We start from the raw sequence: 21,999 nt of genomic DNA, 5'->3' as shown, positions 1-21,999 counted from the left end.
ACTCTCTCTCCAGGCTGCAAGTACACTTTCGTGGCTGTGCTCCCCAGCCCATCTCTGCAGCCCGACACCCCCACTGTTAGACCAACGGCCCCACTGGACATCAAAGTATCTACAAGCCTACTCTTGCTGGATTACACTTCAATCCCAGTTAGACTGAGGTTACTAAATCAAGATATGGTTTCAAAGACAGCTTTGCGCTTATCTGTTGCCGTTTCTGCCCTGAAGACAGACAGTAATGAGATATTCTCTTCTAACCTGGTTTATGTTTACGTACGAAGCCCCCTTTGTAGGGATGTACAATAGCACCCAGATTACTGGGAGATCGTGCGCTGATTAAAAATTCAACATGGAACCAACTGTATCGTTAAGCATTCATTAGCAAGTACTTACACGTCTGCACGGACTCTTTTCCTAAACTCTGTTTTGGCATTTTGTTATAAGCTACTGTCAAGGGAAATCGCAAAGCTGTCCAATGAACTGGTGTCACATTTACTTTTAAGTGTAATGTTGATGACTGCCCACATGACTGGTGTTTTCTTTAGGATGGGCCACGGGGGAAAGTATTCTTAGTTCTGAATGCCAACAAACTCGTTTTGAGTTACAGGCTTATTCTTTATGGTCACCATGAATCTAGGAGCTGACTGTCCCTCACATTACCCACTGCCTTTACCAGTAAGCACTCGGACTGACCGCAAAGAACTGGAGGCACGTGTGTGAGCCATCTCTAGCAAAAATACTAGACTCCGCTGTCTTAACACTTAGCTTCGTTTGTGTTTCCTATCCTTATTTTGCTTCCCTCTCTTACATCCCTTTGTCTTTTCCGTATTGTGTAAGCAGCCTTGAATCCTGCTGGGAACGACGAGGAGCACTAGCAAACGTAAGTACCGTATGCGGAGAGCCCATACCGTACAAGGCACCGTGCTAAGTTGTGCAGAAATGAAGACAGATAAAGCCATTCTTATAGAAGACATTTACACAGAGATCTAACATATAAAGTAGTGTGAATATGAACAGTCCAACATGCTACCATTTCAAAGGGATGATTGGGAAAGGCTGGTGGATGGCATGTCATTTGAGCTGGGTTTTGGAAGATAAACAGGTGTTTAACGCGTAGGAAAAAAAAAAACGGAATGTGTTTGAGCAGAGAGAAGAGCGAGGCAGGTAGAGCAAGGCATAATCACAAACGGTGAGCATCCAGGTGCTGATGGGGACATGACGAAGACGCAGAGTAACACAGGATAAAAGGGGAGAGCTGGGGCGCCTGGGGGGCTCAGCTGGCTGGGCATGTGACTTCAGCTCAGGTCATGGTCTCCCGGTCCGTGAGTTCCAGCCCCACATCGGGCTGCCAGCACAGAGCCCACTTCGGATCCTCTGTCCCCTTCTCTCTCGGCCCCTCCCCCACTAGAGCTCGCTTGCTCTCTCTCAAACGTGCTCTCTCTAAAAAACAAACATTAAAAAATTAAAAAAACAAAAAACAAAAAAACAAAAACGGAAAGGACATTTTGGCCCCGTAGCAAATGGCTCTTCCTCCATCATTATCATCGTCACCATCATCAAGAAATATCTGTCACACAAGACACCAGCACTAAAACTAGAGTATCAACTATAATGAGGTGCCAGCTGTATCCTCAGGGAGTTACAATCAACGGTGGAGTGACAGGAAACACAGAAGTGACATACAAATACAGAGTGGCACAGGAGAGATTTTTAGAAATGTCATAAAAGTAAAGGATGGGGGGCAGTGCTTCGGGCTAGAAGAGCTAGCAGAGAATTGTTTTAAGCAAAGAGGGTTTGCGCTGGGCTCGAAAGCAGGACAAAGTGAGCAGAAAGCAAGGAGGACGTGTCACCAGCGGAGAGGGCAGTGATTTGGCAAGGAAGAGAATGGGGTAAGTATGAAGAGGGTTCTGACTTAACAGAATACTGTAGATTTAATAGATTATCATAGAGGAGAGGTTTTATTTTGCTTTGTTAAAAACAAGATGATCGTGGAGTAACACGGTCAGTGTGCAGAGGACTTCTGAGGACTGAAGCGAAGCAACATGGGGGACGAACGGGAAAAGACGACCGTGTGGAGCACGAGGGGACGGGGCCCAGGTGAACACGGTGGCACCGGGCCCGGACAGAGAGCCCTCGCAGGCGGGGAAGGGGCCGTGTCCACGCCCTGTGGACTCATCACAGAGGACGGAGAGGAGACAGGGCTGGTGGGCAGGCGGCCCTACTGGTCTGAGAGGACGCTGAGGCCAGGTCCGGGCTCGGCGGAAAATCACACCATTTTAGGTTACAAATGTTGTCATGGGCAAAGTGGCACGCCCTACACGGAGGAAGGAAAATGTGAGTGTAAAAATGAACGAGCAGTCTAGGCCCTAGGCAGACGGAGTCATGGGGGCTGGATGAGATGGCAGAGGTGAAGCATTTCAACGTGGGATCCCTGCCATCAATCCCATCACAGGAATGCCATAAATGCTCGCTCAATGGATGAAAACAGTGGTTTCAATTTGATCTGTGGTGTCTGCTGGCCCTTTAAGCTGCACCAGTGCCCAGCGTCACGAGCCAGCTGCTTTGGCAGCTAGACAACCCGAGAACCAACACGGGGGCCGATGTGTGGGCTCTGCTTTCAGGATGTTCCCCCTTAAGACCTAAGTGGACAGGGCCATCCTCCCTCTAGATGTTAATACAGATTATTTTTCTAGTTATTACACTGCCAACGTCTGAACACAAATGTAGTGCTGTGGCCCATCTATGTAATAAGCACATACGATCTTTCAAATCCTGACTTCGAGAAGAGTGTCAGGGCCACGTCAATAGGCTAACTTACCAAGCCGCCCCCATGTTTTCAGTCCGGAAGCCATGTATGGGAAACTCGCCTATAAAACAAACCCGTCTATTTAAAAATGATTTATCCAGTTCCTCACTGAGCTCCAAACCAGCTTTAAATCCCATCCTTGAACACTTTTTGTGTCCAAGGTTCCCGAAGTCCTGCTGGGTGTCCCAATGCAATATGCTAGCTTACCTTGCATCAGTTACACACAAATCAGTTAGCGTATCGGTTAAGCATCAATGTGCTGAATCATGAGGACCTCTAAAGGCTAGAGAGCTCTTCCCAATACAGTGGAACTTTGCACACTGGTGGTAAGATGGGCCTGCACTGATCTGCTCCGGTGCCATTCAGTCTGAAGCTCCCTGTGCTCTGACGAGCCCTGATCCACACCGCCTTCCCAAGTGCTCACTGGTCTGGGTGTCGGGGCAGGTACGAGCAGCGACACATCTAAAAATAGCGCGTGTTAAGGGCTCTCTTTCAGTGACGCTTCACGAGGACACGAGGACTGCCAGTTCTTACTTAGGTAAAGAGAGGGAGATTCACCTTGTGACAGGTAGGTAGGTTTTGAAGGTTCTAATACATGAAATGTTATTTTAAATCACACTACAAATTTGGAACCTGTGATAATTACAGTCTAGGCCAAACTAATTGGTAGTTAATCTAATTTTCTAATCAATACTTTTTCAAGACCAGCTAAAACAGAAATCCACCAGAAGTCCAAAGTAAATCATTTCTCTGTGAAAACCTCACCTGTTTTGTTTGGTAAAAATGGAAGCACAGGACTTTTTAGTCCTTAAAAAATCATCTAAGGGGAGCCCGAGTGGCTCAGTCGCTTAAGCATCTGACTTGGCTCAGGGCACGATCTCGCGGTTTGAGTTCAAGCGCTGTGTCAGACTCTGTGCTGACAGCCCAGAGCCTAGAGCCTCCTTCGGATTCTGTGTCTCCCTCTCTCTCTGCCCCTCCCCCGCTCGTGCTCTCTCAAAAATAAACATTAAAAAAAATCATTTAAGCAGTGCCTTGTATGACATTTAATACGCTCACTGTAAATGATTTTCACACACCACGATTCAACTCCAGTCAAACGTTAAAAACTGTAAAAAAGTAATTACATCCCACTTAAAATTACGTATAATAGCTTTTTTTTCCCCCTTTAACGCAAACAATCTCTTTCCTCTGCTGCTTTTTCTCCAGCATCAATGGGCTTTGGAAAACCATCATGGTTTGGGTTCTAGTATCTTTTACGTTTACCACATTCATGATAAAAATACTTACCTGAAGTTATTTTTTTTTTAATTTAACTTTAGAGAGAGAGAAAAAGCACGGGTGGGGGAGGGGTGGAGGAGGAAGAGAGCGAGAGAGAGTGAGAGAGAAAACCAAGAGTTGGACGCTCAACCGAATGAGCCACCTGGGCACCCCTAAAATTATTTGTGTTTCAAGCAGCGGTATTTATTCTTTCTTACAAGAGTACTTGAGCGCCTCCTATGTGCCAGGCTAAGCGCTGGGTACACATGCTGTTGTGTGACCTTCTTCAAGCTTTGCGGGCTTTCCCTCATTGCTGACTAAGGGCGGCAGGCTGGGGAAGTTTCTGCAGGAAACTCAGGCACCACTTAGATGGCACTGCAACCTCATGAGTTCAACTGAAACTTAAGAAATAAAAGAATAAAATGGAAATTGAGGAAACACTCCTGCAGAAAACAGAGAATGTATCTGCTATCCTCAAGAAACAATTTTCTTCACAAGAATAACTTGGAAAACCAGTTTCACGAGTTCAATATAAAAATAGTTCTTATGGAAATAATTATAATTATTCACATTATTTTATGATCAATGATGTATTTAAAAAAAGAAATGTCTGACTTCTGAAAGTTAAAGCAGATGTCCTAAATTTATCAAGCTATATAGATTATTCTCCACAAAGGAAAACCTTGTTTGTTTTTTAAGTTCATGCGAATCACTGGCTTATGTTCAAGTAATAAAAGGATTATTTAAAAGTTTAATTTCTGGGGCGCCTGGGCGGCTCAAGTCGGTTAAGCGTCTGACTCTTGATTCTGGCTCAGGTCATGATCTCAGGGTTTGTTGGGTTTGAGCCCCACACTGTCAGTGCAGAGACTGCTTGTGATTATCTCTGTCTCTGCTCCTCCCAGGCCTGTGTGAGGGCAAGCATGCTCTCTCTTTCTCCCAAAACAAATAAACTTAAAAACATTTTTTTATAACAGTTTAATTTCCAGTAAAATATAACTGCTGGTAAGCATGGTTTATTTGTGCTGTTTATTGCTGACAGATGAAGGTTCCCCACATAAAGAAACAATTTTACTTAGAAACTACACTTTTGCTTTAACTGGCCATGAAAAAGTAAATGCCAGATTTGAGATTCACTGACCAAGTCAATTGGCAGGGGATCGTATCAAAAAGAACAGCAGTACTTAGAATTATAGCGCGATTATTTCCCCAGTTAGGACCTTACTTTGGTTTGGAAAAGGTGGATATCAGAAGTAATGCCCCATCATTCCCATGAAAATTATCTAACTGCGTTCATCTACACCATGGACCGCTGTGGGCCTCTCATACCACAGACGTGATTCACAATGGTTCACGTCAAAAAGCCAATTCTAGGGGTGCCTGGGTGGCTCAGTCGGTTGAGCCTCTGACTTTGGCTCAGGTCACGATCTCACAGTTCATGGGTTCAAGCCCCGGGTCGGGCTCTGTGCTGACAGCTCAGGGCCTGGAGCCTGCTTGGGATTCTGTGTCTCCCTCTCTCTCTGCCCCTCCCCTGCTCATGCTCTGTCTCTCTCTCAAAATAAACAAAGATTAAACAATAAATTAAAAAAAAAAAAGCCAACTCTGCTTCACACAGCCGCTCTCCCAACCTGCGTCTGACCAAATAACAGACTCCCCACCACTTAACTCATTTCAAGGAAAGGAAGTCATTTACTTGGCTCTGCTGCTCATATGGCTCAATTGAGTTTTGAATTAACCACGGTGGAAACACCAGACACTGTGGCTGAAAAGCGACCTTCATCAAGCTGGCCGCTCCTGAGCCACATGTATGTGTGTGTATGTGTCTCAGGCCCTTTAAAAGGGAACATTTAGTTTGGAAATAAGAAAGGTCATCAAGATGGAAGGATGATTGTTAAGTGAGTTTTTGAACTTAAATAAAACTGTCATCACTGCGGAGCACTTAGCACTTATGTTCCCAGATACAATAAGCACCTCACAAGGATCATGTGTTTGCAAAAACCCTATGAGGCAGCCATCATCACCATTCCATTAAAAAAACCCAAAAACCAAAAACCAAAAACCCAACTGACAGACAGGAAAAACCATGTCAGCAGCAAGGTCCCACAAGTGGGGTTGGGATGTGAACCCAGGAGGACCGTCAGGGATGTGACTCAGTCGTGCCAGGTGACAATATGTCCCGACACTGGGACATCACACTAAGGCTTCTACTGACACCTGGAGATCTCCTTCACAACACCCACCATCAAGCCAGTTCCCTTCCGTCTCGGAAGTGTAAAATTAATTATTTTATCAACCTAAAGGAAGGGGTTTACATCTATCCCTTTAATAATTCATGGATGTGCCAAAAGGGAGGCAGCAACCCCATAATTACAAGGAATCTTGCAGGGGCACCTGGTTGGCTCAGTTGGTTAAGCATCGGACTCTTGGTTTCGGCTTAGGTCGTGATCTCACGGTTCATGGGATCGAGCCCTGCATCTGCCTCTGCGCTGACAGCATGGAGGCTGCCTGGGATTGTCTCTCTCCACCCCTCCCTTGCTCACACGCGCATGCATGCTCTCTCTCAAAATAAATAAACTTTAAAAGGAACCTTGCAAAGTTAACAGGGAAATGAAGACTTTAAAAAATGTATAAAGACAGTACTGTCAAAAATAACATCAAACGATAAAATCAGAGAGTTTTCTGATTTAGATATAAGAACCATGTTCTAGAAGCTTTTCTTCATTAGTTCTCCAAAACACTATCAAAATTGAAGTTCACGACAGGGCCAAAACCCTATGACAACTTACCCATCTTTTAGAAGTACGAGGTATTCCCTATGTAAAATTATCACCTGAATCATAGCTCAGCTAGCAGGAATATTCCATGAGCCTCCTTGGGGTGGTGGCGGCGAGGATCATGAGAAATGCTACACATTACAGGGCCTATCCAGGGCAAACAGCCCTGTTACCTTCCGCTGGAGGGTCGCCCTCAGATCAAGTCACCAACAGGTGCAGCCTGTGGTCTGTGGCTGCCAGAGCCACATGTCTAGGAGGCTTGGGCCTGTTCGTTCTATGGAAGATCTTTGCTCTTCTAGTGCAAGGAATGGAAGCGTGAGAAGAAATGAAAGGGGAGAAAAAAATCAAGAAATGACATCCTCAATGCCTAAAAAGTGCCCGAGAAGAGTTTGTGGAGAAACTTCCTAAGCAAAGAGGCCTATCAACCTTCTACATTAAAACACCAAACCAAGGTTCCTCACGAGAGTTCTGGGGAAAACCTGACCACCTGGACTGGTCAACGCAAGCCTACGACACGCACCTGCAGCTCGTGTGCGGAAACGGTGAAGTCCGACTACTCTCAGGAACGGTACTTACATTTAGAGCAGCTTCTCCACACTTTTCAATGGCTGCGAGACCCTGATTATGGATGTGTGTCTCTAGAAGTTTTTTCAATTCTCCTAGGCCATCCTGGATTCTAGATACGAGATTATACATGCGCCCCAAATCTGAAAGAAGAAGGTGCCACGTCTTATGCACTGAAACAAACTTTGCATATCCATTCCGCCAAGTATGTACGTATACTGTGATCCCAGATGCCCTGAGATAAAATGGTGTTTTTTGATTGAAATCATCGTTTTAATTGTAACTGAATTGTATACATGTAGTTAGCTGAAAGTAACAACGAAACTGTCCTCTCATGAAAGTTTATTTTTCCCTTTACTATGAGAAACATCTAACAACAGAAAAAGTTTTTTTATCAGAAGCTGCATCAGATACTTCCTCAAATTCTCAAGACCGAGAGATTATTTATGCTAGATACATAACAGGCACTCATGTACTGATTTTAAAAGACGAATACATTTAAAGAGTATTTGAGTATCTATCCCAACTATACAAACGAGTCACAAAAGGGCCCCCGAATTCTTCGAATGGCATATGGTTAATTTATGAAGGCCAAAGAGAAAACTTCTGAACCCAAACTTCAATCTTTCATTGAGCTCCTTGCATCTCCCAGTAAAACCTGAAGGGTAAGAGAAATGCTTTCACAAAATACTAGCCTTCTCATCTTGAAGAATTTTCAGAAGAAAAACAGTCAAGGACAAGTGAGGGGTAGCGTCAGTCAATGCCAGAGTATACGGGACGAGTAACCCTCCAAAGAACGCCGACTGAAAAGATGTTCTTCTCCCAAAGTCCTCCCCACAACACTCCACAGAGCTCTGAAATCAGTGCACAACCAGGCTGACCGCGCACTAATCTCTTCAAAACCGGCTGTTGGTGATGCTGTTAGCTCTGACTCTAGAGTTTCAACCAACCTCAAAACTGCAGATCGTGAGAAACCCAGGTCTGGAGGGAGTGTGAGTGGCTCACCTTCATTTTTGTCAGCATCCAACAAATTCTGGAATTCTGTGTGGAAAATCTCCAGGTGTTTTTCGATGAGCACTTGCTCGCACTTCCTTGCTAGTTCATCTTGTGTGCTTTCGTGAAGGTACACCTGGACTCTTCGTTGTTCCTCGAGCAGACGGGCCTCTGCCTGCAGGAATGAATTCGAGTGAACCGTCTGGATTCACTTCTAAAGAACTGCTACACGAATAGTGGCAAATTAAATTCACAAGCTCCAATACGTTAAGAGAAAAGGGAAGGGGTCCTGTGACGTTAGGTGAATGCCAACCACGTTTAAGTGGTCACTGACGTGCTCCATTTTCTCTGCATTTCTCTGCATAGAGATTTCCACCTCTAGCTCCTTTTCAAATGACTTCACAAGATTATCTTTGTTAGTTCAGATGTGTTCACGCCAACTTTCGTCCTTCAGGTAAGTGGCTTTTCACCTTCTGGGGGCAATATCCCTATTCTACACTCTGAGACACCTATGGACCCTCTCTTATCCGTGGACACCATGTTCAGAACCCCTATTTTTGACTGAAAGCCACCTGAAGTCAAGAGTCACATGAATATATTCCCTGAAATGACCACATGGAAAGAGTTATTAGTAATCAGACTTTTAAACAAATTTTAAGGAAAAATATCATGGCCTTCTCTTGCCAACCATTGAGTATATACCTCTGTAACTACCGGATTATTTATGCATTTCGATTTCTTACCATTCCCTTCAAGGAAGAGAAGAAAACAAAGATGTAATCTAACAGAGCAGGAAAATAAATAGAAGTCCATATATTTTACAGTGTATCAACAGAAATATGTGTGGTATAAAGTATCACCGAGGAACCACTAAATTATCAAAGCAACGACGAAATTTCAATGATAATCTCAAATTAATCAGGTGAGAAAGAGAAATACTATACTTAGTATTGTAAAAGTGCCCTACTTTCCAAAATGATTTTAGATTTGGTATAATTGGGGAGAAATCTATAAAAATTCAACTGGAAGAATAAACACTCAAGAGCCAAGAAACAAAAAATGCAGGCGGGATTTATGCTGTCAAGAATTACTAACAATGAAATGGTTATTTAACCAACAGAAGTCAGAACCTTATTACACATTCCAAATGGTCAAATGTGAACAACAAAATAAACCTGGAAATTATCTGGAGTATTTATCAAAATGTCAAGGTCCTCGACACAGAATGATCCCTGAAAAATTAGTTAAGTTCATCCAAATAAAAAAAAACATGAAAGGAAAAGGAACAATTTATAAAAGAAGACATATGAAAAACCTCAAGTTTCTGGTAGGAAGTAATGAAAGCATAGCATATTTGGCTAATGGAATACTATTATCCAGTAAAATAAGTAACAATAAAATATGTTAATGTAACAAATTAGTTGGGGGGGGGGGGGACAAGTTACCAAAAAACCTACAGAATTATTCCTATCTGGTTTTATATACATACTTAGTGTTCCAAGCTTGCAGGTTTATGTTCCTTGTATTTTCCAAAAAGCCTACAATTAATGTGTATATATTCTCTGATTATGAAGTTATTTTAAACCATACGGGATCATTTGTGCTTTAACTGAGAAGTTCTACGTTAAGCGCGTACTGCTTCAGATCTGATACTCACTAATCCTCAAGAATGCAAGCGATATAGTAAAATACAGGACATGCAAACCGCAAACCAAAAAGCACTTCTTTTTCTGTTTGAAGTTATACCTGTTTCCTAGAAGGACATAAATCACCTTGGGCAGCAGAAACTCTTGTTTCAAACTCTGCTTTCTCCTAAAACAAACTTTTACCCCTGCCCAGATGAAAGGTACAGCCTTGGTGGGACTGCTGACTCATTCTCTGGGGGGGGGGGGGGGGGGGGGGGGTCGGGGGGTCGTCACGGTGGCTTTCCAACTCAGGCACTGTGGTAGGGGCAGCATTCTGCCACAGGACCCTCCCACAGGGGCCGAGAAGGAAGGAGAGAGTAAACTGGCCCCTGAGTGACTAAAAAACATTAAAGGACAGAGGGGCCTCAGTAATAGCTTGTTTTAAATATAAAGAAACCAAAGTATCCAGTGTTGTGTCATCAGGTTTGTGGATTCTAGGTCAAGTAAGCTCTTGACCATCACTGTCCAGAACACCAGGATCAAATTCAATTTTTTAAAAAATTTATTTATTTTGAAAGCACAAGAGCACAAGTGGGGGAAAGGCAGAGACAGAGAGAGAGAGAGAGAGAGAGAGAGAGAGAGACAGACAGACACACACAGAGAGACAGAGAGAGAGACAGAGGGAGGGAGGGAATCCCAAGCAGGCTCCGCACTCTGTTCTGAGCCCAACTCAGGGCTCGATCCCACGACTGTGAGATCATGACTTGGGCTACTATCAAGAGTCGGACGCTTAACTGACTGAGCCACCCAGGCGCCTCCAGGACCAAGTTCAAAATGACTAAATAAAGCGAAGCAATTAAAGACCGTCCCTGTTAATTCTACTAGGATGGGTTCCGCAGGAAAAACAAAAGGAAAAGCGGGCCCACTCCCTGCCAAAAAAGGAAATTAATGGAATACTGAACATCTGACATCAGTAACCTAGAACAGTCAACAAATCTTTTGTAGCTCACATGAGTCTCAATCACATGAGACAGCAGGATGTGTTAAAAACCCTAATGTGGCTTTGGGTCGTTAATTCATCAAAGCCATCCCTACTGAAGATTCTCAAATGTTTCCGCTAAAATATCCCTCAAATCACAGAAAAGGGAACGTAGACCCCTCAGGGAATTTGCACACCTAGCCCAAACTAGTGGCTAAAAGCAGAGTATTTTTTAAAGGTTCATGCTTTATCTCAATATTGCTCAGGAGTTTTGTATATTATTTCCTGACAGACTGTTTTAATATAAACAAAATTTCCCCTGAAGTTATTGAATAAAACGTGCCACTTTTTATCCTCTGGTTTTGCATATTCTCAGGCATCTACTGGAGGTTCTGAATGATGAATGCTCATATCATGCTTACTATCTGCCAGGCACCAAACATATATGTATTACAAAATAAAAATTATTACGTGATACCTGGGTGGCTCAGTTGGTGGAGCATGTGACTCTTGATCTTGGGGTTGTGAGTTCAAGCTCCATGTTGGGTGTAGAGATTAGTTAAAAATAAAATCTTAAAAACAAACAAAAAATTATTACCCCCATTTTACAGATGAAGAAACTGAGGACCTGGGGCACCTGGGCGGCTCAGTAGGTTAAGTGTCTGACTTCAGCTCAGGTTATGATCTCACAGTCCGTGAGTTTGAGCCCCGTGTCCGGCTCTGTGCTGACAGCACGGAGCCTGGAGTCTGCCTCAGATTGTGTCTCCCTCTCTCTGCCCCTCCCCCACTCACTCTGTCTCTCAAAACTGAGTAAATTTTAAAATAATAGTAAGATAAAGCCTTAAAAACAAACTAAAACTTATTACCCTCATTTTACAGATGAAGAAACTGAGGACCAGGGGCCCCTGGGTGGCTCAGTTAAGGGTCCACTCTTAATTTCGGTTCAGGTCATGATCTCACGGTTCATGAGATGAAGCCCCACATCAGGCTCTGCACTGTCAGAGCTTGAATATATGCTTTGGATTCTCTTGCTCTCAAAAATAAATGGATGGGCAGAAGGGAGGGAGGGAGGGAGGGAGGGGGGGAGGGGGGGGAGGGGAGGGAGGGGAGGGAGGGGAGGGAGGGGAGGGAGGGGAGGAGGGACGGACTGAGGACCAGAAAGGTTAGGTCAACTCCCCAGGAAATGACTGCATAGGGATTTAAAATGACATTTGCAGCCCAAGGCTCTAGGTAGGAGAATTGTTCATACAGCTAAATTGCAATTTTATGCTCATAGATCCTCTATGTTATGGACTTCCAGAATGTGAGGGAAGTCATGTTTGGTAAGATCCAACTGGATCCGGGCCCAACCTGTAACCCCCGTAGGAAGGAACCCCCTCGAAGAGCACCGGGGCACAGGAAGCATGCTGCAGCCCCAAAGGCAGGGCTCACACTGGAAATCTCTGCTCCTCAAGCTGCCTTCGGTTCCAGGCCTGACCTAAAAATGAGACTTCCCCGCTGTGGGGGCGCTCAAGTCTCTGGCCTGAAGAGCAGACCCCGTCGTGTCACCACCACCTTCCCGGGGGTGGATAACGGAGGTGACGGGAACCCAGCGTCGCTCTTGCCGATGTGCACCCTGAGAAAAGACCCCGCTTTTAAAAGAATCACCAGATGCAGGAGAGTCGAGAAGAGATGTGATCATGAAAACGACACTGCCAAACGAAAAACCCACAATAACAGGCGATGCTAAGACTGAAAACAGATTCTGCTCCGTAAGTTCATCTGTCAGGCGACCGACACTCAGAATGAGCTGGTTAGGTCCCGGGTCGGCACACCAAAAAGCTAACTTAACCCACAGATAGACACAAAGAGCTAATACTGTTCCAAGGATAGTATTTCTGAAGACTTCCATTTCTGTCAGGTTTTGAGATGTCAGAAATCTGTTCGTCAAGGACTTTCAACTGCACACTTCTCAAGCCCACTGACAACCACGACGTCCTAGGGGAAAAGGCACCCAGAACGTCACACACACTGGGCGGGGCTGTGTGCCTAGAGAGGCACACTGCTCACACTGCTGCCCTGGGGGGCTGACCGGCTACCTCCATCACAGCACCTGCCCTGAGTGGCTGTGCGGTCCCCTCCTCTCCCGGCCAACAGAGAATAAAGGGCAAAGCAGAGATGAGGCACGGTCGGCCCAGCCTCCCTGGAGATGTCCTCGGATGTCTCGCTCAGGGGTCAGCAAACTATAGCCTACGGGCCAAATCCTGCCTCTAAGTCACATTTTACTGGAACACAGCCGCACGCATCTGCTTACGTGTTGCCATGGCTGCTCTCCCCTCAATGGCAGAGCTGAACAGCTGCCAGACCACGTGGGGCGCAAATATTTGCCCTGTGCCCCTTTACAGAACAGGTGTGCTGATTCCTAACCTAGGTCACTCCTCACGGAGAAAAGTCCGGGACACCTGTATTCCCGAGAAAGAGAACCAAAAAAATTATGCCAGAACTTCGCTGGAACATCACTCAGTACTGAAAAAGACTTACGGTACAGTTTGTGACCAATCTTAGATCCTGTGGTTTCAGCCCGATCTCCTCTACTGTAAACTTGAAGGCTGTACCGGAGACCGTTAGGGAACAGTTCAGAAGGGAAAACGGCAAAGTTTGCAAACCTAGCAACAGCTGGTACTTCGAAACTTATCTTCTCATTGGCTGAAGCCTGTGGCTTCCATTAGCTACAGCCACCCATGCTAGGAGAGCAAGTTCAAAACACAGAAGCCACACAGCTCTGACAGTTAGATCCTCAGAGCCCTGGAGAGAACACGGAGCCGCGACGGTCAGATGAAGTTATTATGAAAGCTCCTTGGTGGGCGGGGAGAAGCATCTGTACGGGCTACGGACACTGCAGGGGAACACTGCCCAAGACATGATCTGTGCAAAGAGCTGTGCACGTCAAAGAGAATAACCCACTGGAGCGGCGAGAACCGTGTTAGCCGAAGCCTACCGTATGCACCGTATGTATGTAAGCGTACCTTTTTCATATATTCAGTCACTGGGTTCTGCTGCAAGAATTCAGTGCTCTCTCTGGTATAAAATCTCTCCGTGTCGGCCAAAAACTGAGATTCAAAGGACTCTTTATACACTGTCAGCGTAGGGCCCTTGGCAAAGGCGTCGTCTTCATTCAGCCCCAACTCCACTAGGAACAGATAGGAACTGTATTTCAATTACCCTAGTTTTTGTTACATTTTACCCAACATACCCATGAGTAACATTCAGCTTAAGTTACGTTTAAAAGGTAAATGGAAAATGGCAGGACATAAGGTAAGCCTGCTATTCACAGGCGTGCACTAAAGTACACGCCTTCAATGAAAGAAAAAAGAAATAAAATCCAAGACATAAAAGGAAGTAATTCTGACCCGTGGCCAAGCATGCTTCAAAGTTATCATGAAGTTCACTTAAAAAACTTATTAAACATGACATTTCTTTTTTCTAAACGTTTATTTTTGAGAGAGAGAGAGAGAAGGAGAGAGAGAATGTATGCGAGCGAGTGTGGGAGGGGCAGAGAGCGAGGGAGACACAGAATCCGAAGCAGGCTCCAGGCTCTGAGCTGTCAGCACAGAGCCCGACGCGGGGCTCGAGCCCACAGACCACGAGATCAAGACGTGAACCGAAGTTAGATGCTTAACCGACAGAGCCACCCAAGTGTCCCAACACGACATTTATTTCTAATTGAGGTGTAGCTGACGTAGCCTATCAGTTCCAGGAGGTCGTCACAGGGATTTGATATTTGTGAATATGACAAAATGATCCCCACAGTGAAGTACGGCCACCACCTGTCACCTTAAAAAGTTACTGTATTATCGCCTACATTCCCTATGCTGTACCTTACACCCCCCATGACATTTCTTTTATAACTACAGGTTTATCTCTTAATCACCTTCACTGATTTCACCTGCCTCCCCACAAGGACTAAATGTAAACTTTCAGAGAAACACGAGGCCACTGAAGTTTTCCAAACATTGCATTAGCTCATCAGTTGCTCAATCTCAACTTTTCAGGCTGACCCAGGTCTCTGGTCCTCTTCCCACTCCATTAATGACACTCCGTCATATTATATATCCAGTCATTCAGCAGTATGAGAGCAGAAAATAATTCAAATGTCGAATTCCTCAAAAGTCCCATGAGAAACAAAGATCAAACAATTTTTGTGAGGGGTAAAATCAAACAGAATCACACTCACTTAAAGAGAGTTTTTTGAGGGCCCTTGTACATGCAAACAATATTTTCACAACAGCTAAAATATCTGTCAACGAATCTGTCAGAACACGGTTAGGATTGTCATTTGACACAAAAACTCTGAGTAGGTGAAAGGGAAATGGTTTACCGTAAGACTGTACAACTCCACTTATCAGTCTTGTGTTGATGGTTTCACCGTTTCTTTCCTTTTCAATCAGTTTTAAAACAGCATTTGTTACCTTTAGGAAGGATAAAGGGAAAAGACCTGTAGATTACAGACTACAGCACGTATATTACCACACATCTCTTGGACTCTGAGAACATCACACAATGCAAGGTGACAGATACTCTTAGGGCATTCTAAAGCTGTGAGGAGACAACGCCCAAGAAATGAAATCTGTAAGGGGGTTTTAACAGGACAACACGCACACTCTCACACAAGTGCGTACCTGTTTATTCAATGGCCTGAACAGACAATCTCTCCAAGTCACCAACGCAAGCTGGATGAAAAGAAAAAGGAGAAGTGTAAGAGGTCTACACTTTTACCACGTTTTTCTAAGACTGAAGTCATAGGAATCAGCCTGAATCTCATCTATCAGTATTTCTAGATTATAACTGGGTAAAAACCTATCATGACGACATCAGAGATGCTCGAGTTAGCAACTTCAGGAGGTTTCGAAATACAGCCACTTATCAGCTCCCATTTTAATAATTCAGACACAAAGAAAACCTGGATTTTAGGAGACCAAACGTATCAGCTTACAGGGTGTCAGTGGAGTCAACCTCTAACACTGTTCCCTGGCCCAAATTTAATTTTTCATCTAAATGAAGATAATTCCAGCTATCATAGTTTCCTAATACTCGATAAATTAAGTAACAGATGATAAAAATTCAGCATGTTGTGTATCTTAGTTGTGGTGATTTGTGTTGCACGGATGCACACGGCTGGAAACGTACCAAACTGCACACTTTAAATAGACGTGGTTCATTATATAGGAATTGCTCAGATTTCCCATTTTACTTGCACTCATGTGTGTTGGAGTCTTTGATGCATTTCTAAAACTTTCCACAGAAGTTATGCCAGAAAATCACTATAAAAATGCTCCCCCAAGGGGAACGGTTATAATTCATAAATGATTTTCAGCTGTTTATTGAGAGAGGTAGTATTCAGAGTAAAATTCAAATTTTTAACAATTCAATATTCAAATATAAACTGGTGAGGAACTCGCTTAGACATAAATGCTTTCAGTCTTATTTTTCCTAAATTTAACCACAGATAAGACTAGGTTGATGTAAGATGTATTTCAGAGAAGATTACGTGTAATTTAATTTATGCAATAAACCCTGAGTAATGTTCCTACCACACACAAAACAAAGGCAACATGAAAAGCGATATTTAAGAGAAGACTATTTTTTAAATTCGTTTATTTATTATTCAAAAAGTTTGGGGGGCGCCTGGGTAGCTCAGTTAAGTGTCCGAGACTTCGGCTCAGGTCATCATCTCGTGGTTTGTGAGTTCGAGCCCCACGTCGGTCTCTGTGTTGACAGCTCGGAGCCCGGAACCTGCTTCAGATTCTGTGTCTCCCTCTCTCTCTGCCCCTCCCCTGCTTGCGTTCTGTCTCTCTCTCTCTCAAAAAATAAAGATTAAAAAATTAAAAACTTTTTTTCAATTCCAGTGCAGTTAACAGTGTTATACCAGTTTCGCGTGTCTAACAATTCTATGCGTGACCTGGTGCTCATCGCTGTAAGTGGACTCTCAATCCCCTTCACCCATTTCAGCCCTGCCCCGGCCCACCTCCCCTCTGGGAACCATCAGCCTGTTCCCTAGAGTTAACAGTCTGTTTTTTGGTTTGTCTCTTTTTCTTGGTTCATTTGTTTTGTTTCATAAATTCCACATACGAGTGAGACTGTACGATATTGGTCTTTCTCTGACTTATCTCGCTTTAGCATTACACTCTCTGGCTCCATCCATGTTGTTGCAAAAGACAAGATTTAATTCTAAGAGATAACTACTTTTTAATTAAACATGAACAGTACATACTCATGTAATGTTTCCATAAAAATAAGATTTCAGAATTAGAAACTATGATGTCCAAGAAGATGTTAGAAGGGAAGAGCCTCATTTTTCAGGAGAAAGGCAAGCCTGGGACGATTTTCTCTGTGCAAATTCTGCCGCCTCGAGTCTTAGACTTCTTTAAAGCAAGAGTAAGGAGGGAAAATGCAATGCCATGGCCATGAACTTCTAGTAAAGATACACTACACCTTTAAAAATAACTTTTTTCCAAACATTGTTCTAAATCAAGACAGCCTTAGGCAAGTCTCATTTGACTCTGGACAACTTATCACTTTGAAGGAAGAAAGGAAGCAGAGATGCCAAGATAAGAAAAGCAAGGCCAAATGTACACCAGACAAAGTTCGGACGAACAAGGAACGGAGTCCAGGAAAAAATCTTGCTCCATCACTTTAATGTATCAATAATGAAATTAATTTACGTCCTCTGGTGGACATGAAAGGAAAACAACAACTTTCTATAATTAAAGAGGAAGAAAGGATTATTAGGAAAAAAAAGGTAAAACTTTATATTGTGCGACAAAGCATCCCCACCTTCTGGAACTCCTGGAAAATACAATGAGAGATCACTGTGCCCAACTGTTCCTCTGTGTCAACTGATGCTTGAACTTTATGAATTCAACAGGCTCACTGAAGAGCACACAGAGGAAATACTGTTTCTAGACAGGGGTATTCACTGGCCTTTGCTAAAACTTACGGCTGCATGTTGTATTTCCAAACGGTTACTACAGACAGTATTTAAGGATGTAGAAGGTATGAATTTTCAAAGTAAATAAAAAATAGAAGCTGAAAATCGTAGCCTATGAAGTATACTTGAACTTCTTTCTATTTTCTCTGTTCTTGAATATAGCACACAAAAAGTTCAGGTGTAACGATTTTTAGGAGTCTGTGACATTACTGCAGGGTTCGTGTGGTGTTTTAGGTCAAGGTGCATCCAAGAAGAAATCACCCAAATCATGCCGATTCGTAAAGAAAGCATTTGTGAGTGGAAAAGAAACAGGAAAGTACAAAAGGCTCAACTCAAAATACTAAATCCACAAAGTTTTGTTCATTATACATATCACATATATAGGATATATATAAATGATACTAGTTTGTCATGAATCTATGATACATTACATTTTCCTTTTATTAAATCTGTCCAAAATAAAGCAATAAAGTACTGCTAATATACCAGCATTCTGGGAGATGGAGATAATCTCATTATGCAGAACTTAACATGTTCACATCACTGGTTCAAGAAGAGGACAGTCTGTGCATCTGATAGCCCGTTCCGAACAGACAGGCCTTCTGTTGAGTCCTTCCCCTCCACTGGTCTACGACATCAGTCCCCAAAGCTGACTGGACATCACAGTCCTCTCAAGGGACTCCAACAGTCTGCTGACCCCCACCTCCAGGGTTTCTAGTAAGTTGAGGCTGGGGCCCAGTAATGCGCATTGCTAACAAGTTCCCAGGTGTCCATGATGTGGCAGGTTTGGGGACCACACCCTGAAAACCAATGGAACTAAGAAACATATTAATGAAAGTGATTCAGTCACTCGACTTCTGCCTTTTCACAATCTTATTTTCATGCCGTCTAAAAACAACCTTCAACTTTCAGCTCTGTCAGTATCGTATTATTTTGTAAAGAGAGAGGGCAGGGCATCTCGCCACACGGTCCTCTCCCTAAACAGCTTCCCAAACCACAGAGGCCACGAGGGCTGATCTGGGAGGCCCGGGTCCCCGGCTTGGGACTGGATCTGCCTGACACAGCCAGCACGTGGGATGCCCAGCGCGACAAGTGGGACAGTTCCAGGCTAGACTGGACGGCTGGTCGAGGAACTGCGGAAGAAACTTATCAGTAAATGCAGAAGTGTGGAGGCTGTATTTCAGAACTCCAATTTACTCATCCTTTCCTGCCACAAAATATTTAAGAGTCATCTGTCGATAAATTAAAGCAAAGGAAATTAGCCTCCGGGTCTGAAAACAGCTTCACTACTCGCCTAGCTCCCCCTACTGACAGATGAGGCAGCACTAAGAAAGCACACACATGAAAGGTATTTAAAAAAATCTTACAGAATAGATTTCATATATTCCTTTCCGTCCCTCGTCACATTCACGGCGAACCCAATGTCTATTGAGGTAGGCACAAATTCCATTCAGCACTTTGCTGGAAAATCGATAATCCTCCCATTGTTGAGTGTAGAACTTCAGTACACTCTCATCCATCAAATCTTCTCCATCCTAAAAACAAGTGAACCCAGGCTTTAAGGACTAATTTGTCACATGATAAATTAAAAGTTCACTAAAACAAACCTACGGCTTTAAAAATACATCCATGTGTTCGGTTTTAGATGAGCTTTTTATTTTGTATACAAAAACATGCTCATTAACACCAATTCTCATAAGAATATAGCTTGTGAGGAACAGACTATAGAGAGAATTTTAATGAAAATTCTTTCAAAATGGAAACTTTCCACGGTGGAATATTATGTATCATATACACTCATACGAAGTACCTTCAACTTTTAGAATGAAGGGAATAAAGAATTTACCTCAAAATCAGCCCTGTTTTTGATATTTTTCAGTTAAAGTTAATTAAAATGTCCTATTAGCAATTTAGACCACAGGGCCAATACTACTCGATTTTTTAATGTATCTGCTTCCTTCATTAAATTTACTTAAAAACTATAAATTAATAGTTTTTACACTAATCTGTTGCATTTCTGTAAAAATAAGTGTAACGGTACAATATTTCTTCTTTAACGAGATCTCAAGGGGAAAATGTGCATTCACCAAAATTATTTTTACCCAGATTTCCACAAGGTAAACCACAAATTGTTATGTGAAGGATCAACCGGAGATTTTTTTCCTCCGGTATTAATGACATCCACAAGGTAAATCTGCCTCCTTAAAAACTGCATATTCCACTTCAGTGTCCCTGAAATACGCTGCAGCAAGAAAGCACAGAGGTGACAAACGAGGGACGCAGCCCCGCCATGAACCGAGGGCCTGGGAAGGCCACCCACTCGCCCTGCCTCAGTGTCGTCAACCTCAGAACTGAGGCCCCACAAACACGTGGCACACAAGTGAGCCCATAAGCCACAGGAAAATCTGACCAGATCTTGATACAACCAGATTTTTGCTCACTTAAATTTCAGTAAGAAATGAACTATCAAACGTAAAGGTTTGCCACTCTGGCTTATAGCACAGGACCTTTTCCAAAATGCAAAGATATCACTGATAGAGCACAGCTCCCAATACTTTCATACAACACAATATACTCCTGTTCCTCACTTTAATGCTGAAGAATAATCAATTCCAGTGTTCACTTTACAAAGTGTTCTGAATAAACAGAAGGACACAGCGGTTTCAGCAAAACTCTACGAAACACACGGTTTAGGAAACATGAAAATCATGCTATCTTAGTCACAATTTGTGGTCAGTCAACTATGGTCTGTTAGAATGATATTAAGTTTCCAATTGCCTTGTGAAATAGATTAAGAAAAACAATTTTGAAGCAGGCTGAAAGTTTTGCATAATGTCTGTGTAAACAAAAAATCTTTAAAGCATATACACAGAGCACAGACTTCCCAGGGTCGAGAGTATAGATGTCTTCACTCACTCTATGTGACATGTGTAGCACCAGATGAAGGAGCACTTGCCCATCCTGTGGCTGGATGGAAGGCAGGCATCACACTGCCTTTCCTACAGAGGATGGAGACTGAGGAAGGAAGAGGCAGAAGATGAAGGGGAAAAACTATCATCGTCCGAGCAACGGCTCGGAGCAGGAGGAACCATACTCGAAGGCCATGGATGTTCGCAGAGAAACCCATCCTAGCCAAGGGCACGATTTCATCGTAGCTCTGAAATACACTACATGACCATGTGCAAAAGGAGGTCACAGTGGAAAAACGTGATTACCAAAGGTTAGATAACCTTAGGATCATTTGTACATTTTTAGACAAAACAACACACTGGGGTCAAAATACAACACAGGTGATCTGAATTTATAATTAGATGCTCGAAGTGAAAAGGTCCGTTAATTTCTAACAACCAAATACAAAATGGTTAGTGATTTAAGGAAAAGTACTAATGGGATATAAAGCTATCAAAGCCTTCTAATTTAACAAATTAAAAAACAGAATATAGCTTAGGAAAGCTTCATCTTCGTAATAGGTAAAAGACTAAGCAAGAGCAAAATAGCTTCATGCAAACATCAATGCCGAAAACAATGAACAAATAACGGTGAGAGATTTAGCATTCAATCAAGTTAGAATCATCTTTTACATTCTATTGTAAATTGTATTCTATCGTATTCTATTTTCTTTTACATTCTATTATAAAAAGTATAAGTATACACGTACAACGTCTTACCTTAAGAAGATTTGTCAAGTAATTCTTCAAAAATTCTTTAAGTCGTTTGTATAATTCCAAGCCAACAAACTGAGCTCCCCCAGGCGTCTGACCCTTTTTCGATTTGGAGGGAGGGACGCCAGCCCCTCGGGCCTGGTTTGACTGGTGAACACTCGTGCAGTAGTTATAAACGTGACTTGGGAGAAAAGTTAAGGAAATCAACATGCATCATCAATGCCAACAGTGATTAATACCGAAATATTTTTAAAGAAAATATGTTCATACCAATATGCTTACAATACATCAACAAAAGTCTGTTAACACAACAGTGAAGGGGGCGCCTGGGTGGCTCAGTCGGTTAAGCGTCCGACTTCGGCTCAGGTCATGATCTCA

General features: G+C 43.2%; 1 protein-coding gene across 2 annotated transcripts in view; it reads right to left on the bottom strand.

The window, feature by feature from the left end:
- The window catches only part of CUL1 (cullin 1), a 105,757-nt gene that overhangs the window by 20,541 nt on the left and 63,217 nt on the right, over window positions 1–21,999 (bottom strand). For both annotated transcript variants that reach the window (XM_053898692.1, XM_053898691.1), the window contains exons 3-9: window positions 21,628–21,802; window positions 19,327–19,494; window positions 15,651–15,701; window positions 15,350–15,440; window positions 13,998–14,161; window positions 8,401–8,563; window positions 7,408–7,538 (exon numbers count right to left, since the gene is read on the bottom strand). In XM_053898692.1, coding sequence (XP_053754667.1) covers window positions 7,408–7,538; window positions 8,401–8,563; window positions 13,998–14,161; window positions 15,350–15,440; window positions 15,651–15,701; window positions 19,327–19,494; window positions 21,628–21,802 — 943 coding nt within the window. The remainder of the gene's footprint in view (window positions 1–7,407; window positions 7,539–8,400; window positions 8,564–13,997; window positions 14,162–15,349; window positions 15,441–15,650; window positions 15,702–19,326; window positions 19,495–21,627; window positions 21,803–21,999) is intronic.

Source organism: Panthera pardus, unplaced genomic scaffold (genome assembly GCF_024362965.1).
Source record: "Panthera pardus isolate Hobbes unplaced genomic scaffold, ASM2436296v1 HiC_scaffold_9, whole genome shotgun sequence".
NCBI lineage: Eukaryota > Metazoa > Chordata > Mammalia > Carnivora > Felidae > Panthera > Panthera pardus.
This window is presented reverse-complemented; position numbering and strand designations above follow the sequence as displayed.